The 16,766-nt window shown below is 42.6% G+C and overlaps 1 protein-coding gene across 4 annotated transcripts in view; it reads right to left on the reverse strand.

Annotated features, from left to right (window-relative positions):
* Nucleotides 1-16,766, reverse strand: part of MOB3B (MOB kinase activator 3B) — a 234,881-nt gene that overhangs the window by 150,338 nt on the left and 67,777 nt on the right. For all 4 annotated transcript variants that reach the window (XM_061200482.1, XM_061200483.1, XM_061200480.1 and 1 more), the window contains exon 2: nt 5,101-5,717. In XM_061200482.1, coding sequence (XP_061056465.1) covers nt 5,101-5,518 — 418 coding nt within the window. In that variant the 5' untranslated portion in view covers nt 5,519-5,717. The remainder of the gene's footprint in view (nt 1-5,100; nt 5,718-16,766) is intronic.

The raw sequence follows: 16,766 nt of genomic DNA on the forward strand, positions 1-16,766 counted from the left end.
AATCTTTACACAGAGAAACGCAAGCTCAGAGGTTATGTGTTTACCAATGTCACACAGCATCTTGTAATAGCAGAGCTAGTCTCTGTCTACAAGCCCAGGGCTAGTCCTACCACACTGTAAATATATTTTGTTGACATACATGCTGTCTTACCAGTGTTACATAGATTTATATAAAAATAAAAAACCAGGAGGGAGACAATAGAAAATAAAAAGTTAAAATTTAAAGGCTAATTATAAACTCAGTTCCCCAACATCCCATGTCTGAAAAGCTCATCCCTATGGACATTTTTATAGCCTTATGTTTCCTGCCACAATATTTTGAGAAAGGATGAAACTCAGCTGTAGTCTCACGGACACATTCCTCAGGCATTTCAGGGGTGATTTTTTAAAACAGGGGCAGGGCTTCCCTGGTGGTGCAGTGGTTAAGAATCCGCCTGCCAATGCAGGGGACACGGGTTCAAGTCCTGGTCCGGGAAGATCCCACATGCTGCAGAGCAACTAAGCCCGTGCTCCACAACTACGGAGCCTGCACTCTAGAGCCCGTGAGCCACAACTACTGAAGCCCACGTGCCACAACTACTGAAGCCCGTGCCCCTACAGCCCGTGCTCCACAACAAGAGAAGCCACTGCAATGAGAAGCGTGTGTACCGCAACGAAGAGTAGCCCCCGCTCACCGCAACTAGAGAAAGCCGGCACACAGCAACAAAGACCCAATATAGCCAAAAATAAATAAATAAATAAATTTATTAAAAAAAAGAATCTTATTTTAAAAAAATAATAAAATAGGGACAAACAGAAACAAAGAAAAGAATCATTTCTTTAAAATTTATACCAAAAATCGGCTTTTCTGAATTTTTTTCCCACCCTACACAACCTCCTAAAACCATGATTGAGAAGTCTTTCACCATGTGAAGGAAATTTGCAGAATAACGATTCATGCTATAAATGGTAGTGGGTGACAAGGGCATAGATTTTTGGCCACCCTTGAGCTCAAACCCTGACTTCTAAATGACTGATTATCTGCACAACCTTGGGAAACCTTTTGCTTGTTTAAATGTCAGCTTCCTAACTGGTAAAATGGCATATTTAATTCATTCAGTTATTATAAGAATTAAGAAAGATTATCAGTAGCAAGTATAGTGCCTGGCACTTAGCAAACTCAATACATGTGAGTTCCCTCCTGGCTTCTCTCCCTTCCTTTGCTTCCTTTCCTTGCTCTCCCCTTCCCTGACACCCATTTATTCTAAAACCTTAGAGGTAGGTGAGATCATGTCATTATTTTTTAAATTCCTCCTGCTCAAAGACTTTTAAAAAACATGAGTTGGAGGAGCGCTAAGTTTTCCACTCCTTTTTTTCTGAGTGTCAGATCTGAGATTTAAGTCCTATTATATAACAGAAAAACAGGGAAACTGGGGGCTAGAACATAAAAATTATTGTAATTAGACAGGCAATGGAATTTTAAAAAGTGGGTAGCTGTGCTTTCTATTTTTCAAACGTTACCTCTAAAAGTGGCTAAAGAGATACAATCAAAGAGGAGGTGGCCCTTGCTTCTCTTGAAGTTACTGCTGTCTTGGGAGCTTTTGCAGGAACATCTGTTGGCTTTTTAACAAAGGAAGCTGGGGAGGATCAAGGGAGACTGGAGGAGACTCTGGTTCACGAGGGAGCCACATCTGTTTGGTATTCTCCCAACTGAGAAGGCTCGACTTCTGAAATAGCCCGGGTATCCGAGTTAAACCAGAATCCAGAAACAGATGAAAGCTTTTCTTTCCTCCATGTTTCAATGGTAGAGATCAACAGCTGTTTATATCCTTTAATACCTAACTAAGGGTGAAGCCTTCACATCTGTCTGTATTTTCCGGTTCTAGTTCCTCGGATCACAGTGGGGAGGGGGGAAGTTTCAAACCCTCCCAATTCCCAGGCAAGAAGACAGAAATATGTCCAGGATTCAAAGCCGTTAACGTTAAGCAGAACTCCCAAATTTCTCATCCACCCAGGGTCTGCTGTTGGCTGGGAATTCCTCTTTTACTTTATCCTGACAGACATCTTGATCATTTCCATGATAATGACTCATGGCAGCACCAAGATCAAAAAGAAGGAAAGTAGGCTGGAATCAGGGGGAGGAAGAAGAGAAGGAAATGAATTCTCATAGAGAAAGCGGCTCCTAAAAGACAAGTTCTTGCCAAGACAGCAACAGTATTGTCTGAGGACAAATAGCAGAGGTGAGCAGGATACTAATGAAGACCCTCAGGGTGATGGTGGATGGTGGTGGTTTTTACTGACCCCTAACATTTTAACCCTGGAAAAGTTAAACAGACAAAATTAAACCCTGTGGAAGGCAAGGTACGGGAAATAGCCAGGAATGGTGATAAAGAGATTCAGAGACATTTGTTTAACTTCACTTTGATCACCAGCACCATACACATGCTGGAACTTTATAAAGATTATTTTTCCATCCATCCATCCATCCATCTATCCATCCATCCATCCATCCATCCATCCAACAACTTATAAGGCACCAGGACTGGACTTAGTGCTGGGATATTCAAATGCATAAGACATATTCTATAACTTGAAGGGGCTTATATTCTAAAAGATGACAGTCTTCACAGAGGAGATGGTATAAAGTTCATTTTTTTTAAAAAAAAGTTTTGGTCACGCCACACAGCATGTGGGATCTTAGTTCCCCAACCAGGGATTGAACTCGCGCCTCCTGCATTGGAAGCACAGAGGAGTCTTAACCACTGAACCACCAGGGAAGTCTGAGATGGTATAAAGGATGCATGAGAATTCACTAGAAGGGGATTCCAAAGGAGAGAATGACATGGATAAAACCAGAGAGGTAAGAAACAAACTGTTCCTGGGGAGGATGAAAAGCATTCTGGGTGGTTACAATAAACAAGAGGAGTGGGAGGAGCTTACTAAAAGTACAGATTCTTAGGCCTCACCTAAGAGATTCTGATTTAGTTGTTGAGGGGGAGAACCAAGGAATTTGCATTTTGAGAAGAAGGTCCAAGTAATTCTGATACAAAGAAAAGTTTGACAACTCTATAGAGATGAACATTTCCCCAAAGATGCTAATAGTGTTCCATTAAAAAAAAAAAAAAAAAAAAGGTACCAGGTTCAAATTAGGATACACTACTTACTAACGTATTCTTTTCTTGGAGATGTATAATGCACATTAGTATATTTAAAGTCCTGCAGTAAAGAAATCAATTTCACTCCGCATTTCCCAAACTTATTTTTCCATGGATGAAAAAAAATATCACAGTGCACCTATTAAGAGCTCCCAGAACACTTTTGTACTGTGCGGCACAGATTGGGAAGAGCTGAAATAGAGGATTTGGATCAGGTGAGCGTTCCCCAAGCACACTGAATGGCTAAGGAGACCGTCTAGAAAAAGAAAGCAAAGTCAATTGCTCTGGGGGATCCGGCGGCATCCAGTGATTTCCTCCAAGCAAAGTCTAAAATCACCTATGATGTTCTATTTTCCAGGGAGACGGCCAGAAGCTTCCTCACTCTTAAGTAACACACCAGGCTTTGTGATGTTATTTCTGGTCAGCAACTCTATGTGGCAACCACAACTGCCAGAGACAACAGAAGTGCCCAGAGTTCAAAGCATCAAAGAAACAGAAGGGGAAGGGCAGCAAGGAGAGATCCTTGCCCACATTTATTTACCTTTACTGCTGTCGTATGTTCTGCACAGAGCATTGGCAGTTGCTTGTAATGCTTTTGCAAAAGACAAATTCCTCCCAGCTCCAAAAGAAGCCTCTGACAGTCAATGAAAGTACAAAAAGACATGAACCTAGGAAATTGCTACTCCTCCAAGGCGCCAATTATACAGCCAGGGGAGTTTCTGAAACCTGCCTTCTTCCTCCCATGCTGGTGAGCCAACCAAGGGGGGTTGTGCTGCCATACACCCCACTTCCTGCCCTAACAAGGGACAGCAGAAAGGACGTGAGGAAACTGCACAAGTCAAGGCAACACGAGAATTCTGAGCAGATTGGTTTGTGTGCTGAATATTTCAAGATGGACATACTGCCCTAATCAATTTATATACATTTTTTTTTCTGGTATAAATGTAATTACTTCCATACACCCCACTTCAACTTTCCATATGCCACATGGGGACACACATGCCCCATCTAAAGGTGATTTCAGCAATGTGTTTCAAACGCTTTTTTTTTTTTTTAATACCCCAACTATCTCAGAGCTTTTCAATAATATTTTCCAGCAGCATAAGTATTTTTTCAACCATTCCACAAATAGTTCCTGAGTGCCTAAAAGGTTCCAGGGCACCATGCTAGGTGTCACAGGTACAACAGTGGAAAGAAGAGAATGCTCATCCTTATTGAACCTAAGGCCCTAAAAACTGAATTCTGAATTCAACCTGCCAGGCATGCAGATTCAATGATCAGCAGCATAAAGAAATATAAGAGATAGGAAAGGTCTGGTCTCTCCCCTTGAAGAGTTTTATGGCTCAGAGCACAAAGCAAACAAAAGCATTTGCATTTCAGGTGTCCGGGTTGGTCTAGCAGCTATACAAGGGTCCAGAGTTAATAGTACAGACTGAAATTAATACCTATGATCAGGAGAGGGAAGAAGAGAATGCCAGGATCTTATTTCTTCAAAATGCCAACTGCCTGTTTGCTTGATTCCCAAACAAATCCACGGATTCTCACACTGGGATTTCTTACCCTGAGAGACGAGTACCAATAATTGCACCAAAATTAATGTAACTAACTAGTTAATTAGCTCCTAGTTAATTAACTAGTTAATTAGTTAATTTTACCAGGAGCTCTGGGTGGGTTTGGAGTCTAATCCTAAGGAAGCCAATAAGATCAAATCCAACTTTTCATCAAGCCAGTGTTTCCCACTATTTAGGTCTACAAAATAATTCTAAGTGGTCTACAAGTGATTTTTTTTCAATAAGGTCCTTAGATCCAGAAAAAGAAATTGCTGATATGTGAGTGATGGAATTTAGGGAAAGATTGATATAGGTGCTATCCAGCATTCAAAGGCAGTCCCAGAAGAAGCCTCTGCAAACTTTCCAAGCTTGGGTGGGAAGTGACAAAATAACCAAGAAGCTGGTCATGGACTTACCCACACACGTTGGAAATATGTCCTCATTGTTGATCTGGACTTCAATCCAATCCATGAGAAGGTTCATGTACTGGGGGGCTGGCAGTGCAGTCGGCTTCTTGTACTTGAGGTCATCCTGCCACCGATACTCGTATTTGGGGCCCCCTGACATCACAGGGCAGGTCCGCTCAGTGCAGAACTCACAGATGGTACCGTAGATGAGGTTGATCCGATTGAAGAAGTCCACCACGTGCACCGCCACCCAGTCGTTCTGGTCCTCCCCGCTGGGCAGCTGCACAGCTGCCCTCAGGTCCACGCCTGAGTTGAGGGATGCCTGAGCCCGTTTGTGGAGTTCGAACCTCTGCGTGCCAGGTTCAAATTTCCTCTTCGGTCGGAAGGTCTTGTCCTTGTTGAACACCTGCTTCAAGGCTATGGACATGGTCTTCTCCTTCGCTTCCTTCCTCCTGCAGGAAGCAAAAAGGCAACTGGGACTTTTCAATGAGAGATCACAACCCAACAGGGTTTTCCACTGCCAGCCCTCTGGCCCCAGTCTTGCGGTCTGCAGCTTTCAATCTCTTTTTAGACAGCCCCTTCCATCTTCCTCTTGAATGATTTCCAGGGGAACCTCATGTTTCTTCCTAAAGGCAGGAGAGAAAAGGGTCTCATTAGTGTCCCGTTTGCATTTAAGAAATGACAAAGGCTTAGACCTGACTTCCATCTCACTTCTGGCTGTGCCCACTTCCATCCAGGTATAAGGACATGGACGTTAAGCCAAACCCCTAAGAATCTGGATTGGTGATCAAATCATATAACCAAATAGCCAAAGGAGGAAAAGTATCACACCCTTTTTCTTCATGGCCTTGATCAAATCTCTGGGAACTTTTCCCTGTGTGATCATAATTTCAATGGACTGCTCCAAGGTGTTAAGGATGATCATGTTAGTCAATGACACATCCCCATATGCTCCTTTTTAGAGCATCTGCCCCACCCCCCACTTGCCCCTATTGAGTAAGCATAAGGACACTACCCCCATCCTCCTGGATACAGCTGATTGGAGCAGGGGTGGCTATCACACCCAGCGGGGTTCCCCGGGAATTTGGAATCAGGATCCAGCCTTTGTTAGGCATTATCCCTGAGAAGTGATGAAAATTGGGTCTACTTGACGCTATTTACAATAGCCAAGACATGGAGACATGGAAACAACCTAAATGTCTATTGACAGATGAATGGATAAAGAAAATGTGATATATATATACACATATATACAATGGAATACTACTCAGCCATAAAAAAGAATGAAATAATGCCATTTGCAGCAACATGGATGGACCTGGAGTTTATTGTACCAACTGAAGTAAGTCAGACAAATACCATATGATATCACTTATATGTGGAATCTAAAATATGACACAAATGAACTTATTAACAAAACAGAAACAGACTCACAGACATAGACAGCAGACTTGTGGTTGCCAAGGGGGAGGAGGGATGGGATTGGGAGTTTGGGATTAACAAATGCAAACTATTATATATGTATAACTGAATCACTTTGCTGTACACCAGAAACTAATACAACATTGTAAATCAATGATACTTAAACATATTTTTTAAAAAATTGGGTCTGCTTGAGCCCTATTTGGACCATGTGTAGTACAGTTGAGAAAGCTGGTCTGCAGAGAGGGGAGGGAGGAAAGGGGGACGGGTTGAGAAGAGGAGGAAGAAGTGAAGGAGGAAGAGGAGAGAAAGAAAGAAGCCATGCACAGACAGAGGAACAGAGACAAGGGCACAAGTGACCACAGGGAGAGGAAGACAAGAGAAAGAGAGACAGTGGGGAGAGAGTAGCTTCTTTTGTTCTTGATAGTCTTCTAGGAACTGGTTCCATTTCCTCTTGAAGCCTAGTTGTGTTTCCAACCCTTGGGACACATACATTTTTCTTGAATTAGTCAAATATCTCGTTTTACTCCAGCTAACTTGAGTGGGTTGTTTCTTTCTAAGAACCCCTAACTATGACAGCATTTATCAGCCTTACAACATGCCATCCTTTACATCCTAAATAGTGCTTTGAGGCACCATCCGATAAAACTTTCTGTGATAACGCAAATGTTCTGTATCTTTTTTGTCCAGTATGGTACCCACTAGCCACATGTGGCTACTGAGCACTTAAAAGGTGGCTAGTGTGACTGAGAAACTGAATTTTTCATTTTATTTCATTCTAATTAATTAAATAATTGCTTGACTTAATTAATTAATTAATAATCCAAAAAGCCACATGCAGCTAGTGGCTACCATACTGGACAGGGCAGCTTCGAAGTCTTCAGTGCTCTCTTCTCCATCACCTCATTTGACCCTTTTAAAATTCTGGTGTGATTTATAGCAGATTTAGAATAGGTGTAGTAGATTTGTAGTAGGTATCATTATCCCTGGGTCTCCAAGAGATAAAATTACTTGTTGAACAAGGTCCCATAGTGAGTAGGGACATGGCTAGGATCGAAATTCAGTTTTTGATTGCTAGCAAATGCTCTTTCCACGTAGCCTTACATTCTAAAAAGTGATGCTCTTCAACCTGTCCCTCCTGCTGGTTCATGAAGCCCCTTTACCTAGAGCTTCCATCCACGTATTCCCCAAAGACCATAAGTATCGACTGGCTGGAAGTGAAGACGATGGCCTGTGGCCTGGAAACAGAGAGGAGATCACTGATCCATTCATGGGTCAAACCCTAGCAAAATGAGCCAACAGCTGTGGCCAGAGTCAGAAGAGTCCATCATGGCATCAGTGAAAATGGACTTGAAGCGGGATCCACTGATCCACTCCTCTGCTATGCCACGCTCAAACACGGCTCGGGGATGCATTCAACCTTAAGTTATTCCGGCAAAACCAAAACAAAAACCATCTAAGACATTCCGATTGCCTCTCACAGGCTCTGCTCTTCACTCAGAACCGCTGATTATTCAGCTGAAGGCCTCTTCTGGCCACTCCCCGCAGCCTCCCTGCAGCCTTGGTTGGCTCACTTCCTCCCTCTTAACCCCACCCTCTTCCTAGTAGGTTTTCACTGCAAGGCCATATTATCAGTGAGGCGCTCTTGCCCCTCCTCACCTGGCCTCGAGTGTACACACCCTGTCAAAGAGATCCGTGTGGAAAAGCGGGTCATGTGACACCCTGCCTTTGGCTGTCTGTGAAATCACATTCACGGTACTTCAGAAGATCACCAGGAAGGTTATCACCACACAAACTCTGCACACTCTAGGGAGAGAAAGGGGCAATCTCTTCTTCAAAAGAATACCATCCCGGGCTTCCCTGGTGGTGCAGTGGTTAAGAATCCACCTGCCAATGCAGGGGACATGGGTTCAAGCCCTGGTCCAGGAAGATCCCACATGCCGCGGAGCAACTAAGCCTGTGCGCCACAACTACTGAGCCTGCGCTCTAGAGCCCGCGAGCCACAACTACTGAGCCCGCGCGCCTACAGCCCGTGCTCCTCAACAAGAGAAGCCACTGCAATGAGAAGCCCGTGCACCGCAATGAAGAGTAGCCGCCGCTCACTGCAACTAGAGGAAGCCCGCACACAGCAACAAAGACCCAACGCAGCCAAAAATAAACAAATAAATTTATTAAAAAAAAGAAAAAAAAGAATACCATCCCAAAGGCCTAGCCTGCCTGAAAAGAGAAAGCTGAGGGCCTTCAAAGAGCATTTCCAAAATAAAAATATGAGCTAGAGGTTGGAAAGATAGGGAAAGGAGGACAAGGACGTTTATTTTCTCTTAAAATAGACAAGTCCCTCTGTATCGCAAATGTTTAATTGCTGACAGTAAAGCAGCAACAACCTAACAGCTGCCCCCTCATGTCTCCAGTAAATAAGACTTGCTGTTCTGTTATTCTGATAATGAGGGTACCATCAATTCCCAGGGTCCTCAGAGCAATCTAATCCCCTTACATGACCCTCGTTATCACTAATTCTGCTGTTTCCCCAGGGCCTGGCGTGTCTGGGTGCACGGACACCAATGTGGAAACCTCCTCCGTTACCAGTGCCAGGCTCTCATGGACACTACCAAGTCCCTCTGGCACCTCTGTTGAGAGCGTGTGAACGAGACAGATAATCATAGCAAATCCTCCTAATCACAAAGCCCGCCAGTGGCTGGTACTCACTAATATTTAAATTTAAAAAAAAAACCTTGTTTGAGGTTTGGGGATTTTTCTTCCAGAGATACTTAGAAAACAAACTTCAAGATATCAATCTCTTGAAGTGGATGGGTGTTTATTCACACTTTTAACCAGCTTTAAAGTCACTCTTCCTTTTTGCTCCAATGTAACAGGCTTACCTGAGGGAAAAGTCATCTTTGTAAGATTATTTCTCAGCCAAGTCCCTTAATGTGCCGCTCTTGGCTACCATTTATTAAACTCCACTATGCACCAGATTTTTACGTACATCATTAACATTTTAATCCTCACTACAACCTTGCATGATGGATGATTTTATGACCGTTTTATATAAAAAGAAATTGAGGCTCAATCATATGAAATAATTTTGCAGAAATCACAAAATTAGTAGATGGTAAGGCTAAATTGTGAATCCAGACCTCTCCAGTACTGAAATATATATGATTTTTTTTCTCACTAAAGTTGCTTTAAAATTTCATGAACATCCTTATGTTTTCAAAGCCCCTTCACAGGTAGATGTCAAAGCTCCTCACAAGCCTATAAAGGAAGCTAGAACAGGTGGTATTATTATCTGCATCTTACAGATGAGGAAACAGAAACTCCCGTCTCCTCATGCTGTTCCAAATGTGTTCATCATTCTAACGTGCTCAGACATGTCTCTCCCGGTCAAACTTTTCTGTCTAGAATCAAGTTTTCTGGAGCAGGGATAGGTTGGTCAGTGGGCCCCCGTGTTTAAAGACAATGGCGCTCCAGGATGGATAAAAACAAATTCATCACACCACTGAATGACTGAACAAAGAGGCATCTGGCCGTGTCTTTAACTGAGTGTCAGATGCTCTACTGAGGCAGGTAACCAAAAGAGTTTTGAAGTAAAAAGGCAACAAGAAATCCATCTATATGGGGATACATGTATACATATAGCTGATTCACTTTGTCATACAGCAGAAACTAACACAACGTTGTAAAGCAATTATATTCCAATAAAGATGTTTAAAAAAAAAAAGAAATCCATCTAACCTTACTTTCAACCCAGAGCCCCAGCAGGACCCTTGCCCATAATTGACACTGTAGGCTTATTACACGGTTAGAGCAGTGCTTCTCAAATGTGAACATGGGATCTTGTTAAAATGCAGGTTCTGGTCCAGTAGGTCTGGGGTGGCACCTAAGAGTCTGCAGGTCTAACAAGTTCCCAAGTGCTGCCAAATCTATTGGCCCACGGATGACACTTTAAGTATCAAGGCCTGATCTAACTAAGAGAGCTTGTTAGAAATGCAGATTCTCAGGCCTCTCCCCAGACCTAGTAAATCTGAGCCTGAATTTCAACAAAATCTCAGAAGTATATGCTTTGAGGAGTACTGGGTTAGTGAGCTGCCCTACTGGCTGGGGAAGGGGATGACTAAATAAACTTCCATTTGTTGTTTTGTCAACAGTTTGCTTCATAAACCTAGTTATCAGCTGAATGTGCGTGTGTGTATGTGAGAAAAAGAATGAGAGACTCAGTGCTTTGAATACAATTGCCTTGACAGACAGTGACAATGACCAGGTCTCTTGATCTGGATTGATTTGGATAGCACAGCCCCAGAACCCAGGAGGTTCCCAGCGAAGACCTTGTCATAAATGCCAGAGGGACTATGGCTGCTGCTACTGCCATGGCAGCCTCAGGCACAATAGCTGCTTTGGCTAAATAAAATGTGGGACTAGCAACGACACTGTCGTTATTCTCTGTCTTTGTCCAGTCTCCAGAAAGAAAAGAACAAGTCACCAGCTTTGCCCCGCGGCTAAAAACTATAGCAAATTCTATGTTATGAATAACACCCACTACAATGCTGGTTCTTAAGAAATGTTTGAAGCTAACTGGTCATTCAACCAATAAACCTTTACTAAAGGGCTAGGCACCAAGGACACAAAGTTAATTAAAACTTGAGCCCTGGGCTTCCCTGGTGGCGCAGTGGTTAAGAATCCGCGTGCCAATGCAGAGGACACGGGTTCGAGCCCTGGTCCGGGAAGATCCCACATGCCGCAGAGCAACTAAGCCCATGAGCCACAACTACTGAGCCCGTGTGCTGCAACTACTGAAGCCCATGCGCCTAGAGCCCATGCTCCGCAACAAGAGAAGCCATCGCAATGAGAAGCCCGCACACCGCAACGAAGACCCAACACAGCCAAAAATAAATAAATAAGTAAATAAATTTATTTATTTAAAAAAAAAAACTTGAGCCCTGCCTTTGAAAAGTCCACAACTTGCTGTCTAGTTTTGAGGTCAGTTCATTGCCTTTTGCTTTTTTAGCTACAAAATTAAATGCCCCAACATGGATCATGATGGGATTCCTTCACGGTATTACTCAGGTTAGGAATGAAAAAGACAGTGAAGAGAAAAATTCTCTTAAATTTCAAATAAACAGCATAAATTTATTCAAATAAACAGCATAAAATTGACAGGCGCTCCATGTGTTCTCCATATTTTCTGCTAAATAGATCAATTATAGCAATAAAACATGTGCACTATAAAAATATGCAGAGAGCATTCAGCTGGGCTGCAAGGGAATGTTGACGAGGTAACCAAGCAACACTGGCAAGAAAAGTTCTTATTTTTCTTTTCCTACTGATGTCTTCTCACTTATCAGTTGAAAAATCAAAGACTCCTCACCAAGGATTAAGGAAGAAATGAAACAGCTCTCCCATCCACTCCTGAGAGATGCGTCCTCTTTAGCTGTGAGCACCTCTAGAGACGTTGGAGGTACAGAAGGGCAGGCAGGACAGAAAGTAGAGGGACCAGAGAGACATTAGTTGGGGAAAGGAGGTTTAATGTCTCCTCTGTGGGATGAAGCACTCCTCCTGGCAGGACCAGCTGGTAGGGCAATTCACTAGAGGAAGGCCATGAGGAAAATGGGGGCCCCAGAAGGACCCCACATGAGGGAGTCCGTGCCATCTTCATTGCTGGGGTCCCAGGAGCTAGGATGGTGCCTGGAACAGAGCCGACTTCACTGAATGTTTGCTGAATGAATGAATAAATGACAGTGAATGAAGAACCCTTTGCATCAAAGTGAAACGACAAAAGTGAAACCAAATTGGACCTCCTATCTTTCATTATTTGGGGATTCTACCTCAACCTGTAAGTTCACTGCCTACGCACTGAGGTCAGATATTACCAACTGCTGGGCTGTCCTGAAAAGTCAAGACATCTGTCCAACTTCTCTCTCAAATGGGCTGTTCTTTCCCATGTGTTACCTAAAATTCCAGCTCTTCAGAATTAAAGAATAACTCACCTGATTTATTATCTTCCCACTATTTTTTTCTCTTTATGGCTAGAATAGTCCATGGGACCCTCCTCTCACACTCCAAATATTGGATAAAAGTAGATTAGGTTTTTATTTTAGAGGAGTGAGTGTGTGTGTGTGTGTGTGTGTGTGTGTGTGAATAAATTCAACATCATCTAACCTTCTCAGGCTCCAATAAAAGGATTGTGCCTAAAAATGTGACTCTATCAACCTTTATGTAGTGCTTTACTCCTGCCTAGTCATTAGGTACTATCTTTGCTCACAAAACAATCCAAAAATTGGAGAGAGTTCTGCCTGAGAAGCCATCTTGCCTTTTTCTTTTTTTTGGTCCAATTAATCTACCTCCTCAACTTTGAGCTGCCATACTGTTGCATTTTAGACTAGTTGGGAGAGACAGTGCTGCCTCATTTTAATCTTCAAAGGCATGTATGATTTCAGAGCTTTAAAATGCCCAGGTTATTTCTGAACACAGATGAAATCAGTACAAACAGGTGCAGCCTTACAGAAGTCTGTTGCATAACCATCACTCCCCATCAATTTCTAGCTCTTCAATATCCATTCAAGTTGCATTCTCATTGTTTCATTTGCATATTTTAGTCCAGTGTGGACAGTCTAGCATTAAAAATAGGAGTAAATATTCCAAGGATGAAAGTATTGCATGCAAGCTGGTATACTGCAGTGGCAGCAACAGCAGTGATTGATCAATGCACAGGTGTTTACAGCAGAGACCCACAAGGATTCTTCATTTCACAGACTCAAAAACATCACCATTCAGAAGAGGACACTTGGTGGTAAGAAAGAGTAAAAAGAGTGGAAGGATAGAAAAGGGTGGGATTTAGGGATTTCCCTGGTGGCGCAGTGGTTAAGAATTCGCCTGCCGAAGCAGGGGACATGGGCTTGAGCCCTTGTCCGGGAAGATCCCACATGCTGACGAGCAACTAAGCCCGTGAGCCACAACTACTGAGCCTGCGCGCCCCAACTACTGAAGCCTGCGCACCTAGAGCCCGTGCTCTGCAACAGGAGAAGCCACCACAATGAGAAGCCCGCGCACTGCAACAAAGAGTAGTCTCCGCTCGTTGCAACTAGAGAAAGCCCGCGCACAGCAATGAAGACCCAACGCAGCCAAAAATAAATAAATAAATAAATTTCTAAAAAAGAAACAAAAAAAGACCTATTTGCTTAGTTCACAGTTTTCAAAAAAAAAAAAAAAGAAAGAGAAGAAAAGGGTGGGATTTACTTGGTGTGGTTAAATTTACCATATACTCACACTGTGCTGAAGAAAAGACAGACTTTTAAAAATATATTTTCTTAAAGAGAATAAAGGTCTCTGCGCGTCTGGAGCCTGTGCTCCGCAACAAGAGAGGCCACGATAGTGAGAGGCCCGCGTACCGCGATGAAGAGTGGCCCCCACTTGCCGCAACTAGAGAAAGCCGTCGCACAGAAACGAAGACCCAACACAGCCAAAAAAAAAAAAAAAAAAAAAAAAAAGAGAATAAAGGTCTCTTAAATAAAGTCCTTCCTGAGCCCAGTAGAGACTGGCTTAGATTCCCAGTAATGAGGGAGATGGCAAATCCTTGGTTCTACCTTGAATAGGGTTGATTCAATCTTACCACAGTTTTAAAAATAAATAGTGAAAGCAAAATTATTGCAAGATAAATGCTTAGTTGACCCATTTAATATTTATGAAAGGCATCCTAATTTTTTTAAAAGAAAAAAACTTCTCCAAGTTAGTAACCACTTGCTCTCTATTATTTCCAAATCTTTCGCCTAGCTAGAGAATATTTTTGTGGTTAGAAAAAAAATCTTAAGATTTGAGACCATAATACTCAGGCAGGTGGCAGTAGAGAAATGGAGGATGAGGAGGTAACTACAGATAGAGCTAATTTAATTGCTGAAATAAAAAAATAAGGCAGATAAAAAAATGTATTTTTACTTTTTAAAGCAAAGGTGTATACCAGCTGGTGTGATGTCACTCAGAACCTCCATCAGATACTGGGATAAAGGTCATTGTCAATTACCATTTCCTTCTTTCTCTTTGAGACAGGATATGCCAATTCTTTCTTGGAAAAGTCTTGCTTTAAAGGAAAAACATTCAAATTCAAGGAAGTTGGTTCCTGTAACTATCAACAGACTTATTTACTTTTAGGCACTCTAAGTGAATTTGAGTCTCAGGGTCTGGAAAATTTTTATCCCTGGCACTATGGAAATTTATGTATGAAATCTGGAACCACTGCATGAGATCTCTGAAGGGGGTTAGAGAACACAAAATGCGCTAGAAGACTGGAAATTGGAAAATACATTTCTAATTTTCAAAAGAATACTATTTTAAGCTTGGTGGGATGGGTAAAACTAACACCAACTGCAGGCAAAATTTGGAGGCAATATAGCCCAGTAGCTAAGAACATAGCATCTGCAGTGTTGCTGTGGGAATTCCAGAGGGCATATTGGTTAATGTTTGGAACACAGCAGGCACTGAGTAATGTGGTTGCTGCCATCATCGTCATCATCCTTTGAATCATATTATGACTCAAGTTTTAACAGAGAGTCAGATTCTTGAGATAGCAAACAGCCAATTAGAAGGTTAGAATGGTTAAAATTCTATTCAACCTAATTACATAATAGTAACAATAACTAACATTTATTTAAATAGCAAATTATGAGTTAGGTATTATTGTCCCCATTTTATACTCAGGGAAACTCGAGATACAGTGAGAGTAAAACTTGTCCCAGATCATAGAAACAGTAAGTAGCCAAGCTGACTCCAAAACTCTCAACCCTAATTTAGACTGCCTCTCTAGACAGGTAGCTCACAAAAAAGACCAGAGGAACTTCTACGGCACACCTAAGGAGGTTAGGGAAGAGGATGGGAGAAACGCAGACCTAGCCCTATGTACACGGTCATGTGCCACCCCCCAATGATACATATTTCTTGAACTTTTGTGGTCTGGAGTCAGGTCCTGGCAATGACTCTGACTGGCTATATCTTTGGACAAGACACCCTTTATGAGCCTCAGTTTTGTTTTCTTTAAAAATAAAGGTAAGGACTTCCCTGGTGGCGCAGTTGTTAAGAATCCGCCTGCCAATACAGGGGACACGGGTTCGAGCCCTGGTCTGGGAAGATCCCACATGCCACAGAGCAACTAAGCCCGTGCACCACAACTACTGAGCCTGCGCTCTAGAGCCCTCAAGCCACAACTACTGAGCCCACATGCCGCAACTACTGAAGCCCGCACGTCTAGAGCCCATGCACTGCAACAAGAGAAGACCCCGCTCGTGGCAACTAGAGAAAGCCGGCGTGCAGCAACGGAGACCCAACGCAGCCAAAAGTAAATAAATTAAATAAATTTAAAAAAATAAAGGTAAGCACCTGGTGCTTACCTCTCAAGGTTACTGTGAGAATTAAAAGAGATATCTCCTGTGGAAGCACTTCATCAATAGAAAACCATTATATCGTTACTGACATGGTGACTTTTGACGTAACACCAAGAAATGATATGAGTAATGGAAAATGATTCAGTTCGATGCAAATGTGTGTTTATGAGTAAGGGGGAGGGGTGGCAATGGGAGCCCTGCATATGATGAAAGAAATCAAATGCTTCCTTCTTGCTTCATTTGGATGGACTTCTAATTCTCAGGAAAAAGGAAATAATATTAATCTAAGTGATTTGATAATGAGTCAAGATTCCCCATGTGCTTCCCTGGTGGCACAGTGGTTAAGAATCCGCCAATGCAGGGGTCTCAGGTTCGAGCCCTGGTCCGGGAAGATCCCGCATGCCACGGAGCAACTAAGCCCGTGCGCCACAACTACTGAGCCTGCGCTCTAGAGCCCCCAAACCACAACTACTGAGCCCGCGCGCCTAGAGCCCAAGCTCTGCAACAAGAAAAGCTACTGCAATGAGAAGCCTGCACACCGCAACGAAGGGCAGCCCCCGCTCGCCGCAACTAGAAAGAAGCCCGCGCACAGCTACGAAGACGCAACGCAGCCAAAAATAAAACAAAACATTAAAAAAAAAGATTCCCTAATACTTATAACACACTTAGCTTAATATTGTGAAGAAGTTCCAGTATTTCTGCATGTAATAAAATCTAGTGCAATATTATTCCATGAATTTTGATATACCAGGGCAAATTACATGCTGCATGCCCTCTCATTAATCTCTCAAACACTTGTTTTGAATGGAATATAAAAGTTTCTCATTTAAAATTTTTAAATGCTTTACATTTAATACAATACGTTTGGTTTTAACCCAGCTGTGA

Source organism: Eubalaena glacialis, chromosome 9 (assembly GCF_028564815.1).
Source record: "Eubalaena glacialis isolate mEubGla1 chromosome 9, mEubGla1.1.hap2.+ XY, whole genome shotgun sequence".
NCBI classification, from domain to species: Eukaryota; Metazoa; Chordata; class Mammalia; order Artiodactyla; family Balaenidae; genus Eubalaena; species Eubalaena glacialis.